The sequence below is a fragment of the Tamandua tetradactyla genome, chromosome 4, assembly GCF_023851605.1.
Source record: "Tamandua tetradactyla isolate mTamTet1 chromosome 4, mTamTet1.pri, whole genome shotgun sequence".
NCBI classification, from domain to species: domain Eukaryota; kingdom Metazoa; phylum Chordata; class Mammalia; order Pilosa; family Myrmecophagidae; genus Tamandua; species Tamandua tetradactyla.
The window spans coordinates 70,101,515-70,126,596 of record NC_135330.1 but is presented as its reverse complement, the minus strand read 5'-3'; the positions used below and the strand labels follow the sequence as shown (position 1 = coordinate 70,126,596).

Here is a 25,082-nt window from a genome sequence, read left to right as displayed (position 1 = left end):
ATGCAAAAATTCTCAATAAAATATTAGGAAATCGAATCCAGCAGCACACTATATACCATGACCAAGTGGAGTTTATGCCAGGAATGCAAGGATGGTTCAACCCAAGAAAATCAATTAATGTAATCCAGCATGTTAACAAATCGAAAGAGAAATATCACATGATCATCTCAATTGATATTGAAAAAGCTTTCGACAAAATTCAGCATCCTTTTCTGATAAAAACCCTCCAAAAGATAGGAATCAAAGGTAACCACCTCAATATGTTAAAAGGAACATATGAAATACAAATAGCCAACATCATATTCAATGGAGAGAGAGAGAAAGCTTTCCTCCTAAGATCAAGAAAAGGATGCCCACTGTCACCATTATTATTTAACATTATGCTAGAAGTTCTAGCTAGAGCAATCAGGCAGGACATGAAAATAAAAGGCATCCAAATTGGAAAGGAAGAAGTAAAACTCCCATCATTTGCAGATGATATGATACTATACTTGGAAGATCCCGAGAAATCTATAGCAAAAGTTAGCTGAGTTAATAAAGAGATTCAGCAAGGTGGCAGGATATAAAACTAATATGCAAAATCAATGACATTTCTATGCACAAACAATGAACTAGCTGAGGAGTCAGTTAAGGGAAAAATCCCATTCAAAATAGCAACTAAAAGAATCAAATACTTAGGAATGAACTTAACTAGGGATATAAGGGATTTGTGCACAGAAAACTATATAACATTGCTAAAAGAAATCAAAAGAGATCTAAATAGGGGGAAAGACATTCTCTGCTCATGGACAGGAAGGCTAAACATAGTTAAGATGTTAATTCTTCCCAAATTGATCTACAGATTCAACACAGTACCAATCAAAATTCCAACAACCTACTTTGAAAATTTGGAAAAGCTAAGTATCAAATTTATATGGAAGGGACAGAGACTCCGAATAGCTAAAAGCTCCTAAAAAGAAGAACAAGGTGGGAGGATTAATACTCCCTGACTTTAAAACCTATTATAAAGCCACAGTGGTCAAAACAGCATGGTACTGGGTGGGCCACAGTGGTTCAGCAGGCAGAGTTCTCGCCCGTCATGCTGGAGACATGGGTTTGATTCCTGGTACCTGCCCATGCAAAAACAACAACAACAAAAACAAACAAAAAAAACCCCAGCATGGTACTGGCACAAAGACAGAAGCATTGACCAATGGAATCAAATCGAGGGTGCAGAAATAGACCACCAAATCTATGGTCAACTGATTTTTTTTTCTATTTTAAATATACTGTTTTTAAGAAATCATATTAAAAATATAAATTAGCAGAAAATGATAGACCTAATAAAGCAGTGTCACACTTGCATAAAGGTATTTAATTGTACATATGTATTAATTATCAAAAGAAGGGGTCAACTAATTCTTTAATACAAACTTGAACATTGTTTGTAAATGACTCATTTAAAGTAGTGGAGTAGGGGAAAAGTTTAGAAAAATCCAAGTAATAAAATGTATTCAACTACTTGGTTAAGTTAAAAACTAATGCAACAATGTTACTTCCAGATAAAAAACATTATTTAAAAGCAATTCAAATACCAAAAAGGATTTCAAATTGAATATTTTATTAACATGATAGTTGTGTTTTTAACATGTACACACACAATCGCACACTCAGAATGATCTGCCTGGGGAAAATAGCCTAAATATGCCTAAGGGGAAAATGGAAAAAAAAAAAAAATTCCTGTAGGTTTTCATTATTATAGGCAATTAGGTTCACATCACTTACAAAGCTACTGCCAAATCTGTCCAAGGAAGCAGTGTGAGAGGGGAAGGAAAAAATTTGGGGAAAAATTCAACAGTGGTGTAGCAGAGCTCTCAATATGAGAAAGCTGACATAATGTGGACGTTTGCTATGAATTTTCTCTTTGCAAAATATGGGGAGAGGTTTGTTAAAGGGGAGAAAATAAGAGAAGGCGTTGTGAAGTAAGCTTTTGCAGTCAATTTTCCTCATAGTATCGTGTTGGGTCATCAAAATGCTTAGTTTTTCTTTCTCAGGAACCAGTTTTAGAACTTTTCCAATTGCAATGGTCTTACCTTCATCTCTTAAAAGTAAAACGACCCATTTGAGGGAAGTCTTTAAAAGTCTCAAGGGAGATGGTTCTTGCTGTCCTTAAACGAGTGATGCATACTTGATCTTGTTTCACAAAATGGGGTCGTCTTACTTTTTTCTCCTGATTTTTTGTCTACCAAGCAGATTAATGCGGTTATTTCAGCTTTCTCAACACAGGTATGAAAGTGCAGCAATGCATTATAACCTGGGCAGATGATGGGTTTGTGCTCAATAATCACTATCTGGGCATCAAATGTGCATCCAGAATGACAAAGATTGTTAGGATCACAAAGTATGAATCCTAGAAGAATTTCCTTCTTCAATTCCTTTCAGTCTGATTTTGAGGTTTTCACCTGGGGCTATAGAATCAGTTTCTACATCATCAGAAAGGATTCCAAGAACTTTCACATTGTGTTTGTTTGGCATCATCACCAGCTGCTGGCCTTTACAAACAGATCCTGATTCCAGCTTTCCCAGGACCACAATGCCCATATCCTTGTACTTATACACAATTGGCAGCCTGATTGGTCCATCAACTGATTAAGTTTGGCAAATTATCCAGATATGGAATAAATGGTAATCCACTGCACCAAGGACAGAAATCTGATTGTTCTTTAAGATTTGCTCTAGTCAGTCCTGAGCAAGGCATAAAATGAATGTTCTTTTTGGAACTGAAGACAACTTTTTTCAAAACTGGCACTAGTTTCTATTTACATTCCTCGTATCGCTCATTGTTCCAATTTACTGTTGGGTCATCCATCTTATTAATTAGCACAATTAAATGCTTTATACCTGCTGTCTTCGCCAACATTGCACGTTCTCTGGTCTATCCTCCTTTTTCAAATCCAATTTCAAATTCTCTCTTCCTGGCAGAGATTATCAGAATAGCCAAATCAGCTTGAGAAGCACCACCAATAATGTTTGGGACAAGACTCTTGTGACCAGGAACATCTAGAATTGTGAAATACTTCTTTTCTGTTTCAAAACAGGCAAGGCCCACTTCTACTGTTGTACCCTTACCTTGTTCTTCTTGATTTGTGTCTAAGGCCCAAGACAAATACCAAGTTTCTCTGTTTTTTCTTTAGCTTCTCTTTCATATTTCTCAAGTGTCATTTTGTCAACCATGCCAGTCAAATACATTATATGACCTCCAATGGTTGACCTGCCAGCATCTACATACCCAATGAATACTACATTTACATGTTCTGTTTTAGGAGCACCTGGCAGTGCCAGCACAGATTCAGGTTTTGGTGTTTCTTCGTCTTCCTCCATCATTTCTCGGGCATTTTCCTCCAGGGGCTTTCCATCTTGCAAGGAACCTTCCCCTGGCTCTGCTTCACTTATTTCTTCTTTGTGCTCCCATGATTCTTCTGGAGGCATCTCTGTCTCTCCATTTTCCACAACAGGCTCTGAAAGTTCCATGTAACAGCCTAATCTGAACCTTTATACAACGACTGTTTGTCTTGAGAAAATTCCACAGGTGCTGAAGAGCCTCCAATGCCGCTACCGACTCAGTGGTTGCTGTTGGTGCCATTGGGTGGGGCTGGTGGGGGCTGGGCCGGACCCCGCAGGAAGGACGGCATGAACTTGGTGGTGTGGACGCTGGGCACAAAAGGTTTGGCACTGACACTGAGTTGCTGACTAAAGGCCGTGCTGAGGTGCTCATGCTGGGCCTTGGCCGCCACCAAGGAGGGAGCACTGCTGCCTCAAGGGCTCAGCCCAGGGGCTTCCATGTCTGCCTGTTCCCAGCAGTTGAGCGGCGAGTAGCTGCCTCTGCCACCACTACCCTGATCTATGATAGGGGTGGGGAGGCTGTGTGTGTGATGAATCGAGGACAGGAAATGGAGGTGGGGGCGACGGGTTGGGGAGGAGCAAATCGCTTTGACTGAACAAAGGCAGTGAAGCAGAAAGGCCGGGGGCTAGCCACACAATCTCCCACGTAGTGGCAGCTGCAGCTCCAGTCCAAATTCCGCACTCGTGACGGTGGCGGAGGTGACTCAATCCTCCTCTGGTCAACTGATTTTTTGACAAAGCCCTCAAATCCTCTGAACTGGACAAAATAGTCTTTTCAATAATCCGGCAGGCAAGAACTGGATATCAATAGCCAAAAGGATGAAAGAGGACCCCTATCTTACACCCTTCATGAAAATTAACTCAAAGTGGATCAAACACCTAACCATAAGAACTAACACCGTAAAGTTTCTAGAAGAAAATGTAGGGAAACATCTTCAAGACCTGGTAATAGGAGGTAGCTTTCTAAACTTTACACCGAAAGCACAAGCAACAAAAGAAACAATAGATAATTGGGAACTCCTCAAAATCAAATGCTTTTGCACCTCAAAAGACTTTGTCAAAAAGGTGAAGAGGCAGCCAAGTAAATGGGAGAAAATATATGGAAATCACATATCAAGTAAAGGCTTGATTTCCTGTATATTCAAAGAAGTCATACAACTCAACAAAAAAGAACAAATGACCCAATTATAAAATGGGCTAAAGATATGGATAGGCATTTTTCTGAAGAGCAAATACAGATGGCTCAGAAGGACATGAAGAGATGCTCATTTTCATCGGCTATAAGGAAAATAAATGTACATCAAGACTACAATGAGGATGTGGAGAAACTGGGACACTTACGCACTGCTGGTGGGAATGTATAATGGTGCAGTCACTATGGAAGATTGGTTGGAGGTTCCTTAGGAAACTAAATATTGAGTTGATCTATGTGACCCAGCAACAGCACTACTTGGTATATATACCCAGAAGAGCTGAAAGCAATGACACAAACAGACATTTGCACACCAATGTTCACAGCAGCATTATTCACAATGACCAAAAGATGGAAACAAACCAAACGCCCATCAATAGAAGAGATCAACAAAATGTGGTATATACATATGATGGAATATTATGCAGCAGTAAGACAAAATGACATCCTGAAGCACATGACAAGATGGATGAATCTTGAGGACATAATGCTGAACGAAGTTAGTCAGACATAAAAGGATAGATACTGTATGATTCCACTTTTATGACCAGAATAAAGGTATAATCAGAGGCTTACAATACAGAATATAGGGGACTCAGAGATACAAAGAAGCTAGAGATGGGTGAATCATTAGCTAATGAGGTTGAACTCCAAGGTGAGGGAATAGATAGGAGTGAAGGTGATTCTCTAGTAGGTCTAGAAGTAATATCATATTGAAGATGAACAAGATTGAAAGGGGTTGTATAGACCTACGTGCCCCCAGTGATTCACATTAGAAATATGAATTAGTTCTTGCAAGAATTACTTCAAAGATATGATTCTTGTATAAAGACTGTTTAAGTCCAGGGTACAGGGGGAAAATTGCTATTGCATGCTATGAGCTATGTTCAAACGGAAACCATCAGCACTACCACAGCAACTACAGAGGTAAATAATGGGGTGAGGGACAAGTCAGGGGGAGGTTTAGATTTCCTATTTGGCAAGGGTGTGGTTATTGGTTTTGTTTCTCTTGGGAACAATGAAATTATACAAAATTGAGAATGTTGATGGACTGTGGACTTTGGGCCTTCCACATGACGCCCGATGAACGTAGGTGGCGGAAGGACGCACTGATGGAGTAGATTGGTGAACAATGGTGTACACTTATGAACGAAGGCCGTGAAGCATGCAACGAAGTGAATGAATATGTGGGATATTTGGTGAGGCAAAATAAGCCAGAAACAAAAGAACACAATGGCATGGTCACCTTTGGAAATGCTTATAAGAAAATGTTTAGATTGTAAGCTTTTAGAGCAGACACATTAAGTCTGGAGTGGTGATTATTATTTCTGGATTTTGAGAGGCTGTTATATATATAACCTGATATTTAGAGATAAGAATGAAGTTGAACAGGTTGGGGTTAAAGTAATTGAGAACATAGGGGTAAGGAAGATAGTGTCTGTATTTTAGAACCACACATACTCTTTGAGACCAAAGGAAGAAAGGTTTATTTGATCTGCAACTGAAGTTTTCTATAGTGCGTAATCTAATTCAACCTATCTGTATAGCTCATTTGAATAACTGAAACACAGGAAGCACAGATTAAGAAAGAGGTCCTTGATCCTGCACAGTTTATTTTAATGCCTGGAAACATACTAGAGTATATTAAGCAGATAATCAAGAAGTATTGGCAAAGTCCCCCGAGGGAGGGGAGAAAGACTATGGAACTATTAAACCTCACCATCAGGGAATTCCCTGATACTGTGTCAAACTTTAGGGACACCCAAAATAATAGGTCATGCCCTCGATCATGAGGCTTACTCTTGTGAAGCTTATGTAGGTAGTGGAGAAGCTCAGACTACCTATAGGCATGCCTACGAGTTACTTCTAGAGGACCTCTGTTGTTGCTCAGATGTGATCTCACTCTCTCTTAGTTCAACTCTGGAAGAGAAATCACTGCCCTCTCCTCCACGTGGGGCACGACATGATGTCGTGCCCCACGTGGAGGGGAGGGCAGAAAGGACTCAGGGCAGAAAGGACGTCAGAAAGGACTCCCAGGGATGAATCCAGATCTGGCACTGTGGGATCAACAATTACATCCTGACCAAAAGGGGGAAAAGAAGTATAATTAATAAAGTATCAGTGGCAGAGAGAGTTCAAATAGGGTTGAGAGGCTACTTTGGAGGCTGCTCTTACACAAGCTTCAGGTAGACCTTGCTACCTCATAACCTGTCAACCCCTAACGAGGACCATTCCTAATCCTAAAGAACACCTAGGGCAATATATAAAGATTCCACAAGGGTTCAATGCACTAGAGTTAACTTTCTAGAAACCTACAACCTCCAGATGGGTCCCTGGTCCAGTTAAGTCCTGAAACCTAGCCCAGGCTCTCCAGAACATCAGATAGTTCCATCTCCTTACCCCTTATTAGTGACAGACTCTTCCAATATGAAAAATTTAGAATTGCCAAAGTACAAACAACCCTAAAGAGAGATATGGAAAGTTCAAAGGTGATGGTAGAGTTATACATAGAAGGTAAGATTTAATAAATGAATGGGAATGCTGAATCATTAAATTGATCTCTTTTAGTCTCCAGTACTTTAGAGTAGCTAGAAGTAAATACTTAAAATTGTGAAACTGTAACCCATGTCAAATTCTGAAATATGTTCTACAACTAACTGTGCTGCTGTGCTTTGAAATTTGTAGCTTTTTTGCATGTATGTTATTTTTTTACAAAAAAAGAAGGGAAAAAAGTCAATTGTGATGAAAAAAAATATTTAAGCTCTCTACCCTCTTATATTCTGGTGCAGCTAGAAGGAAAAATATGAGAGGATCATATGGTACCCCATGACAAACTCTGGGATCTGTCCTGGAACCACTTGTTGAAGAGTGCTTTGAAAACTATTGCTTTTTTATTTCTTTGCTTTGCATACACACTATACTATACAATAAGAAAAGTTAAAAAAAAAAAGTAGACTACTCATACTAGATTTCAAAGGGGAAAGTATTAATTATGAAACATTTGTAGCCTTATATAATTTGTAGTTAAGCATAACTGAAGCATTTACATTTAAAAGGACTCTTCCCCAAAATAAGAAATAAAGGATACAGTTCGACATTCCTCAAAGTTGCTGAATCAGCATCAAAAGATGCCTGATAAAGATCCCCATATCGGGATGCAAGGCCTCGAAATTCTTCCATGGACTGTTTCATCTGGAAAAAAGGAAAAATATCAATTGTGACAAACATACTATCATTATTGTATAAACAACAACAACAAAAACATCAAAACAAAACAAAAACTATCCTCAAACAATAAGAATCCAAAAAATTACTGGAACTCTTTCACTGTCATTCCATTCATTTTTATAAATATTCTTAAATAAAACCCACAAAGATGATAAGAGAATAAATGAAGGGCAGGCCACGGTGGTTCAGCAGGCAAGAATGCTCACCTGCCATGCCAGAGGACCCGGGTTCGATTCCCGGTGCCTGCCCATGTAAAAAAAAAAAAAAAAAAGAATAAATGAAAAAATAAAAAAAGAATAAATGTACACAAGTTTATGTAATATATAAAAACAGAAAACATTTGCATTTTTAGCTTCAAGTTCCACTGAAATAATTAATATAGTTATGAACATTCTTCAATTTCTTCACAATGCAAGCCTCTTCTCTTTTAATATAAATATGTAGTAGTGAGATATCATCAATCACTCTGTCATCCTCTCTAGTAACACAGCCTATTTCTGGCAAGACAGATGAGTTAATAAGCATTTGATGCTTTAAAACTTCTGAGTCTAACCACTGATTTTATAAATTTTTTGGGGGGGATGTGGTAGGTAGAGTCAGTTGTCAATTTGGCCAGGTGAACGTGCCTAGTTTTGTTGTTGCGGACATGAGCCAATGGTACGTGAACCTCATCTGTTGCTAATTACATCTGCAGTCAGCTAGGAGGCGTGTTTGCTGCAATGAGTGACATTTGACTTAATTGGCTGATGCTTAAATGAGAGAGTGCAACGTAGCACAGCCCAAGCAGCTTGGCATACCTCATCTCAGCACTCATACCTCAGCCCAGGCCTTTGGAGATGCAGAAAGAAATCACCCAAGGGAAAGCTGTTGGAACCCAGAGGCCTGGAGAGAAAGCCAGCAGAGACCATCCTGTGCCTTCCCACGTAAGAAAGAACCTCAGATGAAAGTTAGCTGCCTTTCCTCTGAAGAACTAACAAAATAAATCCCCATTTATTAAAAGCCAATCCATCTCTGGTGTGTTGCATTCCTGCAGCTAGCAAACTAGAACAGGGAGGGTGGTCAGCGAACTGAATTTGGGTTTCCTGCATGGAAGGCGAACATTCTACCACTGAACCACCCATGCACCCCATCTTAACCACTGATTTTAACTTTCAGAATCTCTTACAACTAACCCTCAAAACCTCTTATAAATAAAAAGTGCACTGAAAATAAAATTAAGACATGCCTGATTGGAGATGCGACCACATCTCTGAAGGTCATTTCCTAAGGTCATAGCAATTGTTGTGGCAATTGCAGGTGGGGGACTTGTCTTTAGGCTGTTACAAGTACAGATAAGTTGAGAGAAGGACTGTAGAAGGTCAATCCTGAGTTTTACAAATTCACACTGAAAACTTAAAGGATTCAGCGGTGTACTGGCAGCCTGGAAAAAAAAAATGGAGACAAAGTGAACACAGCAAATGGTACAGTATCAAGTATTTTTCAATTTGTGCAAAAGAGCAGTAGTACTAACACTGATGCATAAACATGTAAATTATAAGGGAAAACAAGTAACGTAGAAAGAAAAACTTATTAATATTAGTGTGCTGATTTGAATCTGTTATGTACCCTAGATGTTCCTTTAATCCATTTCTGTGGACGCAGACCTATTGTTGGGTGGTACCTTTTGCTTAGGTTGTTTCCATGGAGATGTGACCCAGCCCATTCAATGTGGGTCTTGATCCCTTTGCTGGAGTCCTTTACTTGGCAGAGACATTTTTGAGAGAGCTGAGAGTAAAGAAAGTGTCCCAGCAGAACCCACAGGAACTGAGAGAGCCATTTTGAAACCAGAATCCAGGAGAGAAAGGACCAGGAAATGTTGCCTTTTGTTTTCCCACGTGACATAGGAACCCTGGATGCCTGCAGCTTTTCCTCAGAGAAAGTATGATGCCTTAATGTGGACAAATTTTCATGGCCTTAGAACTGTAAATCTGTAACCTAATAAATCCCCTTTGTAAAAGCCAACCCATTTCTGGTAGGTTGCACTCCAGCAGCTTTAGCTAACCAAACAATTAGCATTGAAAACCTGAACATTACAGCAACATCAAAGGTTCCTTACTTCCTACATTCACAAAGAGACCCTACAACTCAAAACTGGACGTTCCTACATCCTTTAATTTGAGAGGTAGCCAGACCATCATCAACAAAATATCATAAAAGGGATGTTGTAAGGACATCATTATTACCACCCAAATCTCCTTATCACCTTCTTACCTTTCTAACCTGAAATTACTACCACTTGAATCGTTACAGTATTTTTTTTTTAAGTGGGGGAAAAGAGAGGAGGAAAAGAAAGATAGGGATAGGAAAAATGTTTCTAAACAATTGTTTAAAAAGAACATTGCCTTAAAGCTGCCTTCTTCCACTGTTAGCTCATATTAATTTTTTTTTTTTTCTTTTTTTGGCATGGGCAGGCTCCAGGAATTGAACCCAGGTCTCCAGCTCAGTAGGTGAGAATTCTTGCCAATGAGCCACCGGTGCACCACCCCAGCTCATTTTCAATTTAAGAACAAATTCTCAGTGGACAGCGTTGAGAGCACAGAGGCCAACTAAGGAATAAGGTGTAACATACAAGTAAGTTTTCAATGAGTACTAAAGGGTGGCAGGAGTAAAATTATGGCTAGCCAACAGTAGCATTAGCTAGCTAGAGGGATTAAAGAACGGTATATCAAGCCAATGTGGGCAGAGAACTAAAGTAATCTCCAACTATTTAACAACTGTCCTAGCAGAGAAGCCAACACTATGCTTTTAATAAAAGGCACATGCTAAAATTTTCTAATTTAACAATAAATGGAAACACAGTGAAATTCATTTTCCTCTATGACACAACTAATTAAAACGTGGTGATCCTGTTTCTTAGATACTCTCACATTTATCTTTTAACAGGAAAGCCAAGCATATGGTTTTGGGATTCTAGAAGTCAGCTACAATATTACCCATCTGGCTAAGTACCATATATTAACCTTTGTGTGGTCCTCTCTACTACTAATTGTCAAGTGATAAATTTCATTATTTGGTAGTAGTCACATTTTACTCTTCAAAATAGCAAATCACTGTGTATATCCTTTATAAGAAGAAACACTTGGTCTAGTATCTCTGTCAAACTACAAAGGCCCTTGAAGTATTTTATATAAGGTAGATAAGCTAGAGGTATTAACTATACTGAATATTTAATTTTATGGTTCTAGTGATGAAATAGCACAGATTAGGAAGTTACAGAGACCATTTCAGTCGTTTTCCATTTCTTAATTAGATTGATTTGATCTTATGAAAGGACAAATCATCTTCTTACCTCCAAAACCCTCAGCCCGCTGCTTGCTATTTTCAATTTACTGCCTGTCAGCAACTTCGGAAGCGAGAGGAGTACAAGTATGTGTATATGATATAAATAGAGTGCAGACCATTTTACCAGACAAAAAACATGGAAAACTGTCCTAACATGCATTATAAAACTGAAAGAGAAGCAATATATAGTTGTAATGCGGGAGATTTGCTGCTACTCTGGATTTTATTTCTGACTAACAAGAAATATTTGATGGATGATATAAGATGGTAATCTTAAAGGTAATTGTGCTATCTTGGACTGTGTTATGCTGAAGCAAAGCAATACTAGATATAACATATGTGCCTAAAAAAGAACAGAAAAAAAGATAGCTGTTACCTAATACACAAAGACTTTAAAAGGCAATATTGTCCAGAAATGAAGGGAAATCTATAAGAAATAAAATTCAAACTATAGAAATATGATTAATACCAGTGAGGAGCAAAATGAATATATATTTGCTTTTCTTTACAGTGGAGCTAAAGCTTAAGTGGATTTTAGGATCTAAGGTCAGCAGGGAAAACAAAAATTGTATATAATCAAAACTACCCCTGAAAATTCTTTATGAAAGAATTATTTCCAGTAAATTCAATCTAGCCAGATGAAGGAATAGCAGACCAGAATTCCCTTCTAATGCTAACTTTAGAATATAAGCTAATTGAGAAGAATTCAAATAGTTCTCAGTAGTTAAACGCTATTTTTCTTTCCCCTTATTTAAATTGTGGTTTTTCTTCTTTATGTCTTTTCTTTTTGCTAATTACGCATAGTTAAATTTATGCTAAATATGCATATGCTATTTCATTGAATTTCTCATTTGTAAAGCACATACTGCTTTCTACATAGACTAGCTAAAAAAACCAATGTGGCTAAAGAGAAAACTGATAACCTCAGCTTCTAAAAGAAAAGCCACGCTTCAAATAATAGTGAACTAGATTGCTTTGAATTAATCCTCTGGTAAGAACTATGAAAACTGAACAAAATATTTAAAACATATATTTGAAATCACTGAAGAACTACTAAGAGAGCAAGGACTTATGTAGCCAATACCATGGAGAGACAAGAAGGAAACTCCAGTAACTGACATTTGGTAAAATCTATTAATTTGAAAACTACTACTGGGAGGCTGAGAAACCAAGGCAGTCTCATATGGTTACATATGGTGGAAACACCAAAGGGTTATACCCCTAGAAGTTAGGAGAAACCAAAAATACACTGGCCCTCACAAAGTCTGAAGCCTGGACTGGAATTAGTTCAATCCTTGGGGTTAGCCCAACTGCATGCCAGAAGCAAAGAAAAGAATATTTGAAGTTCTAGATGATGTAATTAATCACAGTGATTTGCACATACACTGTCCAAAACGTAATAAAAAATAAGCATACAAGAAAGACAGATTTTGCCAAGCCAAGAGTAGAAATAAAGAGCAAAGACACAAGTCACAAGAGATATTAGATATCAATTTAAAAATAACTATGATTAATATGCTAAAGAAATTAATGACAAGAGAATCCTGTCAGAGAACTGGAAAATACAGAATTATTTCTAGAAGTAGAAAAACAATAAATGAAATTAAAAATTCAATGAATGGGTTGATAGATTACACAAAGCTGAAGAGAAAACTTGACTGGGTCAGAAGAAAACATTTAGAGTGAAGTATAGAAAGATAAAAAGATGGGATATGTATAAAAGAATGTAAGAGATATACACAACCTGGTAGAAGGAACTAACATATGTTTACTGTGAGTCCCAAATAAAAGAGAAAGGGAGCAGAAGAGATAATGGCCAAATGTTCCAAAACTGATCCAAGTTATCAAGCCATGTGTATTAGTTAGGGTTCTCTAGAGAAACAGAATCAACAGGGAATACTCACAAATATAAAATTTATAAAACTCTCACGTGACCATGGGAAAACAGAGTACAAAATCCGCAGGGCAGGCTATGAAGCCGACGATTCCAATGGAGGGTCTGGATGAAGCCTATCTCTTCTGAATTCTCCTTAAAAGGCGTCTGGTGATTAGAGGAAGCATCACTCAATGCAGAAGACACTCCCCTTGGCTGATTACAAATGGAATCAGCTGTGGATACAGCTGACATGATCATGATTTAATTCTATGAAATATCCTCAGTGCAACAGAAAGGCCAGCACTTGCCCAACCAAACAGGTATCACCACTTGGCCAAGTTGACACATGAACCTGACCATGACACCATAGATTCAAGAAGCACTATGAATGCCAAAAGGCATAGTGGTAAGAGTATAAGTTAGAAACACCATGGGCAGCTGTTTGGTAGTTATCTTTTAAAACTGAACCTAAGCATATCCTATGACCTAGCACGCCACCCAGAAGAAATGGACACCTAAACCAAAAGATGTGTATAAGAACATTCATAGCCAAATTATTCTTAGTAACTCCAAACTGGAAATAACCCAAATGTTCCTCAACAATAAAATGGAAAAACAGACTGCATAACAGTTATCCAATGAAATACTACAGAGAATGATTCACTTCAGCATACAACAAAAAACATGAATGAATCATACAAACTTAATGCTAAGTAAAATAAGCTAGAAGTAAAAGAATCATAATGTATGATTCCTTAAATAAGGTTGAAAAAACAAGGAAACACAGTTCTAGAAATCAAAATATTGGTTACTTCAGGGGAGAAGGGTAAAGGCTGTGAGTGGAAGGGGGCATGAATCATCTTCTGAAGTGCTATTAATACTCTTTATGGCCCAGATGACCTAGTGATAATTTATTAATTAAGCAGTTTACTTTTCTCTGTTCATCTCTTTGCTCAGAATAAGATGGATGAGAGACTTACTTACTCACTGTTAAGGAAACTGGTGTAATGTCAATGATGACAGGATCAAACTTACTAAGCCCCTATTTTGCCACCATCTTCTCCAATGAGAATATCTTCAAAGAAATTTGGAAAAGCTGAACAAACATGATTAAGAGGTAATTAAGTCCCTAGATAAGTGAAAAGTGAAGAGCTAGTAAAAAAAGATCCAGAAGCTACAAATGAGTCTACATCTCAATGCATGGATGCACATGTGTGTTGGGAAACCACAATGATCAGGACAGGTTCTACTATACACAGCAAACTCTTTCAAAAAGGGTGCATAACCTCTCCCCTCTACGTGGGACATGACTCCCAGGGTGTGGACCTTCCTGGCAATGTGAGACAGAAATCCTAGAATGAGCTGGGACTCAGTACCAAAGGATTGAGAAAACCTTATCGACTGAAAGGGGGAAGAGAGAAATGAGACAAAATGAAGTGTCAATGGCTGAGAGAGTCCAAACAGAGTTGAGAGGTTATCCTGGAGGTTATTCTTATGCATTAAATAGATACCACCTTCTTAGTTAAGGTGTAACAGAGAGGCTGGAGGGAACTGTCTGAAAATGTAGAGCTGTGTTTCAGAAGTCATGTTTCTTGAAGATGATTATTTTCTGTTTTCTTTTTATTTCTTTTTCTGAATTGATGCAAATGTTCTAAGAAATGACCATGATGATGAATATACAACTATATGACAAAAAAATAAATTAAAAAAAACAAAGGGTGCATAAGCTTAATGTTATCCTTGTAATTATAAGCACATACATTAACAAACTGGGAAATCATTTAGAGGCACAAAACCAGACTGATGAGATGCCACAGAGGTTACCGAAAGAACACCTGAAGGAAGACAGGTGTTCAGAAAGGAGAAGGAAAAACTTAGGGGAAACATGACACCTTTTTTTCCCCCCAAATACTTAAAAGGCTGTATTCAGAAGATAAAAAGTATTATACTCTGTGTCAGTTTTAAGGTCAGAGAAAAGGGTTATGAGTAAAGTTGTGGGGAGACAGATTTATAGTTAATATGAAGAAGACATCTAATTGGTGTGGGTTTCAAAACATAAATGCCAAATAATCCCAGGCTATTTCAGCTTTCAACAAATGTTTACTATCTGCCAAGTGCCAGGCACTTTACTAAGTACTTCATACAAATTAAGGAACAGGAGACATAATACCCGTCTTCATGGAACTCAAGAGTCCAGAGAAAAAGACAATAAAACCAGCCTATTTTCACTTTTACATAAAGTGAAAGAAGTTTTATAGGATAGTAAGGAAGAAGCTAGTCAAAAGGGATCAAGGGCTGTATCTTGAATGGAGGAAGTAGCACTTTGGTCACAACCTAAAGGATACACAGCAGTAAATCAAGTAAAAGAGAGAAGGAGAAAGGAGGAAGTAAGAATGTTTTAGGCAGCAAAAAATAGTCACTGGTTGAGAATCTGTGTCCTACAGAATCTTTGCACAGGTCCATCAAAAGACATGCACACACACATAAAAAAGACATGTACAAGAATGTACACAGAAGTATTGCCTATAATCCACCCCAAACTAGAAAAACTCAAATGTTCATCAACAGTAGAATAAGAAAATAAATTAATATATATTCATACAATGCAAGAGTGTATGCAGCAGTGAAACTGACCTGATGATCAGTGAAACTGATCATCCATTTACTAATTTGGGTGCCAGTTATGCTTGGATATTTGCTGTACTATCTGTTTTCATACCCTACATAATATATACATATATATATATATATTTAATAGTCAATATTTGATAACAGAAATAAAGAACACCATTAGGCAGAATGTTACAATGGCTCCTGTGATTCCCACCCACTGGTATTTATGCATTTGAATAATCTTCTAATTTTAAATGTGTGTAGGACCTGCAATTTGCTTCTAACCAATGGAATATGGCAAAAGTGATAGAATTTGAGGATGTAATTAAGGCTCCTAATGACTTGACTTCAAGTTAAAGAAAAGGGAGATCATTCTGGATGGACCTGACTTAATCACGCAAGCCCTTTAAAAGGGAGTCTAGAGAGGAGAGATTCTCCCACTGGTCTTGTAGAAGTAAACTTGGTCTTCTACAAGTTTAGTAGCTGCAATGAAATGAATTCTGCCAACAACTACACGAGCTTAGAAGAGGTCCCTGAGCATGAGATGAGGTTGGGCCTGGCCAACACCTTGACTGCACCTTTGTAAGACTAAGAACAGAAGACCCAGCTAACCCACACTCAGACTTCCTACTCACTAAAGCTGTGAAATAAGAAACAAATGTTTTAGACTACTAAATTTATGGTAATTTGTTACATAGCATAAAAAACTAATACAAACACTTTTTATAATTTTCATTCCTAAGATGTAAGACATGTCTAGTATTTCCTTCTGTTTTCATATGTGCCCCCAGCCTTCCTCCCTCTATCATTCTCACATTCAGCTTCACTCAGTGGATATGCCTATTATTAGGAAATTAAAACATGCAATATTGCCACAGCGTTCCCAGAAGCACAGAATTTTGAACAACTGTTTAGTTTGGCTAAAGCAGGTAAAAAGCTTGATTCTCATAGCTGTATAATTTTAGGTATGGATCATTAGGCATCAAAAAGTAAAAGTGCAGCCCCCCATGCTCATTTCTGCTCAGTTAAAAAGACAGAAAATTACTGTCAAATCCAAATCGGTTAAATGAACAGATTTTTAAAAACTTAAAAACACTGACAGTGTTGAAGAATCAGAAATTGAGATGTTCAAACGAGTGTAAGGATCACACTGCCTTTTCCCTCTGAATTATTCTCAAGTGGAGAATCACTCCTTGTTTTTTTGTACCCAAAAGCTGTGCCTGACACATTGTGCTTAAAATCTGTTGAATAAAAAAATCTTTTTACTTCAAAAGGAGAAAATCTGAAGCCCAAAGACCCGCTTATGGTCACACTATGTTAATGGCAGAGCACAGACTTAAGACAAGGATTTCCTGCCTGTCAACTGAGCGTTTTCACCTTATGTCAGAATTCAATCCTTAACTAATGTCAAGCCTCATTAAAGACATTAATACATACATCATTAAAACAGAGCATTAAATAGTCAACAGAATTTTCCAATACATTAACTGCTTCTGCTTCATTATTTGGGAGCCTGTTGCTTCACAATTCTTACCATTTTTATTGCACTAAATGATAAATAATTTTCTGGTCCACATATACTAGAAAATGAAATAATTCTATTAATCTGAATCATGTGCCACAGGCAACAACCTATCTTTTCCCAGAATAATCAAGAGTAAAGAATTCACAAAGTCAGTGATACCCTTTAAATTGGAGAGGAGACACTATTCTTGTTTTAAACAGCAATTAATCCTAGCAAAAAATAATACTTAAAAAATTATGTGCGCCACACTAGTCTGAATTTTTGGTCTCTGTGATTTCTCCTTATCCTTTGTTCTACTATGAAGTACTTCTTTTGGAAAGGTACACCGTTAAAATATTTTAGATATGTGATAAATAATGAATAAGTACCTAAATTTTATAGCTCCATTTTAATAGATACAATTTTAAATGTTGTCTGACAGTATTTTTTAAATGTTTAATGTTTATTAGGTAAACTCTTTACTCTTATGAGGCAAAAGTCTCTGAATTAAAAAAGAAAACATTTATTTTATAGAATAGGTTCTTACTCGGGACTATAACTAATTTCAAGAAAACATAAGAAAGGTTAAGGGTCTACTCTCTCTGCACTCCCTTTACGTTTTCATCAGAGAAAATGGCATAAAAGATGGGAGAGATGGGCATGTTTTATGTTTGAAGGTGGTAGTGACCCTGATTGGGGTGTTCCTAACAGGAGTCTGGAAAGGAAGGGTCCTAACTGTATAACACTTACTCTTACTGCATGGATTTTAGCGATCCTCCTTACATGGTATCCAGTACTTTACAAAAACAAAATAATAAACTTTTATGAAGGTATGGATGTTGAGGAGAGAGGGGGATGGTGCGAAGATTTACTTTCAGACCCTATCTGTTGTTACTGCCAAATATGTATATCAGCAAGTTTTTCAAGGTAGTTGAAAAAGGATAACCTAAAAAGATAAGGGGGACCATTTGCACATAAGTCATCATCACCGAAGGACAATGAAAATAACTTACCGTTAAGGAAGCAATGCCTTTGTGGTAGAATTTTAAAGACTCAGCTATGCAAGAAAGTGCTGAACTGTAATTCTCCTCTTGCAACCCAGTCAGACACTGTTCTGCTTGTGAGAACTCCTTCAAACTATTCAGCCAAAAGTAGAAGTGTTCGGAGGCAACTTGAGTCAGCAAACTCTGATAAAGCTCTCTTGCCATATCATGATTACCCTAAAAAAAAAAAAGAAAAGAAGAGGAGGGTACATGTGAGATTCTTGCACTTGAAACAGTTGATGCAGCAGCTAAAAGACCAACCAAAACCTTGGATACGTTTTAGCAATCATTCCTCATATTATATAATTCTTTGAGACTCAGTCTAAATATTTCTGCACAGAAAATATGCAGAGCAGCTTTTAGGTAACATAATGTCTGAAGTTCTTTACTAAAACAGTTTCAAAGAGAAAAAAATGGAATGAACCATAATCCAAGCCTAAAATTTCAGTCTAAAATATAGAAAGTATACTCATTGCATGTTTTTCTGGATAAACTATTTGTGGGGATGAGGAGAAATCCAGTAAGTTTCCTCAAGGGATTTTTAAAAATGGGCAGAACTGTACAGAAGTATAAAGATGGTTTTTGGTTCTCTAGACGACTGGAGATGGGGAAGGGGAGTAGGTAAATGATTGCCATTTAATATCTAGGGGCCAGGGATGCTTACTGTCTTGGGACAATCCAGTACAGTGAAGAACTATCTTGTAAATAGTGCTCGTCCCCCTATTTGAGAAACTGCAAACTGAGAACATGTGCTTCAATCACCTAGAATAATGCTTCTCAAACTTTGTTCTCCAGACTTCTCCCCAAAGGATTCTGTCCACTCCAAGCTCTACATTTTTCCTCAAACCTGAGAAAGGTACAGCATACTTAATGTTTCCTGTTTTCACTAAAGAACGATACGTTTGGGGAGAGGAAGGTAAGAAAGATGTGGCATATTTACAAGGGTGGACAGAAGCAGTTGTGGGAGGTAGCTTTGGTTATGATGACACAGAGCCAGATGAAAGTAGCATTAACAACCTACAGTCAGAAAGAGTCAGATTTTTGAAATTCCTACGGAACTTCACTTAATATATACCTACAACACTCACACACACATACCATTAATTTAGTATAGATACACACACACACACACACACACACACACACACACACATATACCATGAATATATATGAAAAGTTAAAAATTAGATCCTTTTCTTCATGACTTTCAAAACCATGACTAAAAAGTACTCCCTTCTTTATTTTCAGTTTTGACTGTGACTAATAATCACACTATTTAAGGTTTATAACCTGATATTTCCACCAACCCAGTCTACATAAAATGATCATACATACCATTCTGGATGCCTGTCTCGCAATTCGGTACACAGTCCATCCATTAGAGACACTTTCAAGTTGCTGCTTAATTACTGCTTTCACTTCAGCAGATAACGCTTTCTGACTGGCTACAAAAATCACCGTAGCCAAACTCACCTAACATTGAATAAGAAGTAAGAAAAATCACGTAATTCCATCCAATGTCAAAAATAACCTACTCTAAAGGGAGAAAAATAAGGCTGAGGCCATCAGAAATGAACAATTTTTTTTCCATCGACATTAATTTTTTATTTTGAAATCTCTAAGCAATTTATTTCATTAACTCAGAACACTGCTTATAACAGCAAATAATTAGAAATAAGGCTCTTAAAAATGGAGAAATAAATCATGATACAATCAGCAATGAAATATTAATGAAATGGATGAACTAGAGATGTATACACATCAACAAAATAGGCGAAATGGAAAAGATTATATATAGCATAATATTTACATGTTAAAAATATGTAAAACACTGCATATAACTTAGAGATATATACTTACATAGTGAAAACTTATAACAATATGCATACGAATGATAAAAAACAAATTCAGGATAGTAATTACACCCTGGAGTATGGAGGAGATGCCATCAGGGAGGTAAGTATACAGGGGGATTCAACTGCACTGGTAGTATATTTTTTTCTTAAGCTAGGTGGTGGATGCAAAGTTTTCATTGTATTATTCCTTACATTTTTAAAATAGTTGTTTCATAATTTAAAATTCCCTTGAAGTAGTACTAAAAAAATGTTCAAAATGCTACTCCAATAAAAATAAATTTCGCTAACTGCTTCAGTATTCCAAAGCTGATCCATACAAAGTCCACACTTATTTGTGTAACTGTGATGTCATTTCCAGAACCACTGCTATTTAGTCATCATGGAAACCTCTACTGATAGCAAACTTTGAGATGGAGGTGATTTTCTACAAAATGCCCTCTGAAGGATTAAATATAAAACAGGTTTGAATAAGTGATTTCATGACTTTTTTCAAAGCCCTAAATTCAGATGAACTGGAACAATATTGAAGTCAACTTATGGTTTACTAATAATTTATGCCTATTTAGAATGCGGCCTATTCCTAGCGTCGGAGGACTTTATAACTAAACATTATGACCTTCATAGCTTCTCTTTCATTCTAACCATTCACCTTTCCTAAACCCAAACATAGACAGATTGGATCCTAAACAACTAAAGAGGTCCTAGAGATTGGAAAGGAAGAATTTGTGCTAATTTATATTCATGGTTATCATTAAATCTTTAACATATTTTCTTTTAGTTCAGTATTTATTTGCTTTGTATAAGGCAGAAAAAATATTCATTTTTTCCTCTGTAATAGAACAAACATCATATTGAAGACTCTGACTTCACTAAACTACCTTGACAAGGCTGAGGAAGAAAGCAATTTAAAATTTGAACTTAAGAGAGCTTTCTATATCAAAAGTGAAATAGTAAAAAGCTCATAGTTCTAACTCTGTTTTGATTTCAGCATGCTCTTGATCTTAAATAAATACTTTAATCCACTCTTTGTATATGCTTGTTTTGTTAATTAAAGTCTCACCCAACCAGACCCTGTTTATCCACAACATGTTCAAAATGTAGCTCTTTACCAGAAGTTCTTGTTGCTTGTCTGTGGCTGATCGTCCAATCACCTTGTAGAGCTCCATGAGGTCACCAAGCATACCATCACCGAGCACGGGCAGCTGCATGGCAATGGCTGCCAGGCAATGGCACATCAGAATCCGAGCAGCATCCTGAGCGCTGTGCACCTGAGTCAACAAGGTCTCAACCACTGACTGGCTAAGATGGGGCCTGCCCTTGGCCAGCTTCACCATACAATTCAAAGCAATCTGTACAAGGTATTAAGGGAAGGTATTAAGGTATTTAAAGAAAATAACTTTATACATTTATTGGGGAAAAATCAAATATAGTTTTTTTAGAAGGCATAACATTTTTTTCACAATGAACACTTTACATACTGAGTCCCACCTTAGGATTTGCAAAGTGCACCATATTTAAAACTAAAATAACACCAAGTCAGGGCTGAATACCAATCATGCATTTCAATGTAAGACTATTAAAAAAAAAAAAAAGACTTGAGAAAAAAATCATAAGGAATGATGCTGAAGAGGCAAATATATCCCAAATTAATGTGACCTCTTACTGAACTTTCATTACTTATCTGAAGTGTGGTCTATAAACTACTTATATTGGCATTACCCAGGATGTTAATAAAATACACACACACACATACATATATAAATTTAAGATGGCCCTGCCCATATCAAATTTAATTGGGGGGAAAGGGTGGGGTTGGGGTTACCAAGACTTTGCACTTTAAAACAAAATGCCAGGGCCACGGTGGCTCAGCAGGCAGGAATGCTTGCCTGCGATGCCAGAGGACCCAGGTTCGTTTTCCGGTGCCTGCCCATGTTAAAAAAAGAAAAAAAAAAAAAAAAAGCCCTAGGTGGCCCTTAAGCACAGCACACCGAAATGGGGGAAAGACTTCTAATTTTCTCTCATTTTTCAACTGCCATCTAAAACTAACTGGCTATAGACTTCTCCTACTTATGTCTAATTAATGATCTCACTAATATCTCGGCCACCAAACTAGAAATCCAGAAGTTTTCTCACCTTTAGGAAGCCAAGTGGCAACGTCTAGTCATTTCTACTTCTGACAAATCTCTAATAGCCAGCTCTTTAGCTCCATTCAATTCTATCATAATATAAATCTCTCCCTGATTCCAATATCAACGAAGAGACAGACTCATCAACATATCCTTCACACTACAACCATGTAGCTTTCCATACATTATTAGGAGAAAAAAATGAATTTTGGAGTTTGATAGACCCAGGGTTAAAGCTCAGCTTGTCCCTTATTTGTTGGGCAGCTTTGAGCAATTTACTTCTTCTGTCTAAGCGTAAATTTCCTCATGAGTATAAGAGGGGATATATTTCACCTTGTGAGTGGTAATTTTTGAGAAGACAGTTTCCATGGGGATGTTCCTCTACTGGAGCCGTTTGAAAGGGAACCACCTTGGAAAAAGCTTTAGAACCAAAAGAGCAACCACAGCCATGAGATCTGACAGAGCCCACACAGCCAGAGACCTTTGGAAATGAAGAAGGGAAATGTCCCCAGGAGAGCTTCATGAAAGAAGAAGCTAGGAGAGAAAGGTAGCAGACTTCGCCATGTGCCCTCCCAGCTGAGAGAGAAACCCTGACCTTCATTGGCCTTTCTGGAGATGAATTGCAAACTTGCAACTTAATAAATTCTCCTTTTAAAAATCTGTTCCTTTTCTGGTATAGTGCATCCCAGCAGCTTACAAACTACAACACCTTCCTTCAAACCATATCTTAGAAAATCTAAAGTTTTTACATTTTTCAATGTCTACCTCACAGCCTTTTACTACTACTAACCTTGTTTTTAATGATCAATTTTGCACCATAACAAACTATAGTTCATATTTCATTGAATAATAGTCTTATTTCACATTAAAAATATCTTAAACATTTCCAAGATGATTTCTGTAATTAAGTGACAGTGAAAATTCTTTATAATAATTCTTCCCTTGGCCTAAAAAAGTACAGCTCTTACACTCAGGAAATAAATTCTTAAACATTTATGAGTTTTTTGTGTGTGAGTTCTTATTGGTTATTACCTCCAATTATAAACATCTAAGAGTGCAAGGGCTGCCTATTTAACTTTGCTTTATACTGTATACTTCTAGAATTATATCTTATTTATCTATTACAATTTAATAAAGACCAGTTTGCAGAGTAAAGATCAAGGGCAAATGTTTGTTTAGGGCAGGTATCTGAAAACAGGACCAAATCTAGCCTGCTGCTTTTTATTTTTTTCTTAAATATTTTATTGACATATTTTCACACACCATATAGTCTGTTCAAAGTATACAATCAATGGCTTACAATACCATCATATAGTTGTGCATTCATCATAATCATTTTTAGAACATATGCATCACTGCAGGAGAAAAACCCATACATCCCATACACCTAACCCTTCTCTCTCCCACAAGTATTATAATCTACCCAATTTTTTTCACCCCTTATTAATTTATTTTCTGTCCTTATTTTTTACTCATCTGCCCATAACCTGGATAAACAGAGCATCAGATTACAAGGTTTTCACAATCACTCAGTCAAATTTTAAAAGCTATGTATAAATTGTCTTCGAGAATCAACTGCTGCCTGTTTTTGTAAATAAACTTTCATGGGAACATAGCCACACCCATTCTTTTACACTGTCTATGGCTGGTTTTGTCCTACAATGCAAGTAGTTGTGACACAGAGTAAATGGCCTGCAAAGCTTAAAATATTTGCTTATACGTAATGTCTTCACCTTTAAAGTGGCTTGAGCACCTGGACTATTATCTTGACTACAAAGTACCAGTAGGGATTCCAGACCAAACACAGCATCTTGTTCCAATGCCAAAAGGTCTAGGGAAAAAACAAAGTTTTATAATGGTTAAGTAGAAGATTAACCATACGTGCACGCATGCACTGGCACACAGACACACTCTGAAGGAAAAAAATTCAGGAGCCTAAGATAGAGGAAACACTGAAATGCATAAACTTAAGCTTCCTGAGAAAGTACATGTGGCATTACTTCAGAAATAAAAGGCTATCTTCAGAATGCTGTTATTTCCACCGTTTTTCTGAAGATCAGAAAAACATATATATACTTTTAATCAAGAGCTAAAGTCACAAAAGCTATAAATAAAACAAACGAAATAGTTATTACATACTACATAACTGAAATAGCTTAGTTAAGGCAAATACTAGGAATATCAAACAATTCAGTATGTGTTACTCTTTCTAATCAGAAATAAATTATACAGAACTGTTTTCACTGAGCATGTGAATTTTTCCAGCTTCTAATGAAAGCCGAACCGTTTTTAGGAAATAATAAAGACCCTACATAATTCCATTAATGTTTTAAGTCTATCCATGAAGAATGAACCCTTCAGATACGTATGTAATAGTAGTACTATAGCATCTTTTCACTACTTTAGGGCTAACATTTCTCCAGAGGTTCCAGAAAATTCTGAATGTTATTAATTAAATCCATTTAAGATATATTAGCTTTGAAAAATACCACAGTTTTCTATGTTACATGGTAAAAAATACTCTCTATTATGTCAAAGAAAAAGCAGGTTTAATTATTCATATTGGAATCAATATCCAACTTATAGGAGTATCTCCTGAGAGTAGAGGTTTGGCAACAGTATAAAGGTTAGTGAAGGTCAGAATGCTAAACAATATACAGGTACTAGAACTAGCAGTCATGAAGGCTGGTGGGGATAAGAGAAACTGTTGAGCTTATTATGATCCTTAATAAAGATCAAAATAAGCACCGAAACAGATAGTTGATCTCAAATAAAATGCAAGCTCTGTGTCTGAATACTTGCCGAACCGTCTCAAGTTTTACGGTCAGAAGATGTTAGGAATACAATAAATAGGTACATTATTTTCTTATGCACATCACTTTAATGTTACAGATAGCTAAAAAAAAAAGTTCTGTTATTTTAATCACATTGTTCTGTTTAAG

At 36.9% G+C, this 25,082-nt stretch overlaps 1 protein-coding gene and 1 pseudogene across 1 annotated transcript in view; both read right to left on the bottom strand.

Moving 5' to 3' along the window:
• The window catches only part of INTS7 (integrator complex subunit 7), a 125,333-nt gene that overhangs the window by 24,448 nt on the left and 75,803 nt on the right, over nt 1–25,082 (bottom strand). The window contains exons 10-15 of the mRNA XM_077157746.1: nt 23,874–23,971; nt 21,124–21,363; nt 19,494–19,631; nt 18,129–18,335; nt 9,027–9,221; nt 7,662–7,765 (exon numbers count right to left, since the gene is read on the bottom strand). Of these exons, the coding sequence (XP_077013861.1) occupies nt 7,662–7,765; nt 9,027–9,221; nt 18,129–18,335; nt 19,494–19,631; nt 21,124–21,363; nt 23,874–23,971 (982 nt within the window). The remainder of the gene's footprint in view (nt 1–7,661; nt 7,766–9,026; nt 9,222–18,128; nt 18,336–19,493; nt 19,632–21,123; nt 21,364–23,873; nt 23,972–25,082) is intronic.
• LOC143681032 (eukaryotic peptide chain release factor GTP-binding subunit ERF3A pseudogene) lies at nt 1,396–7,487 on the bottom strand (annotated as a pseudogene).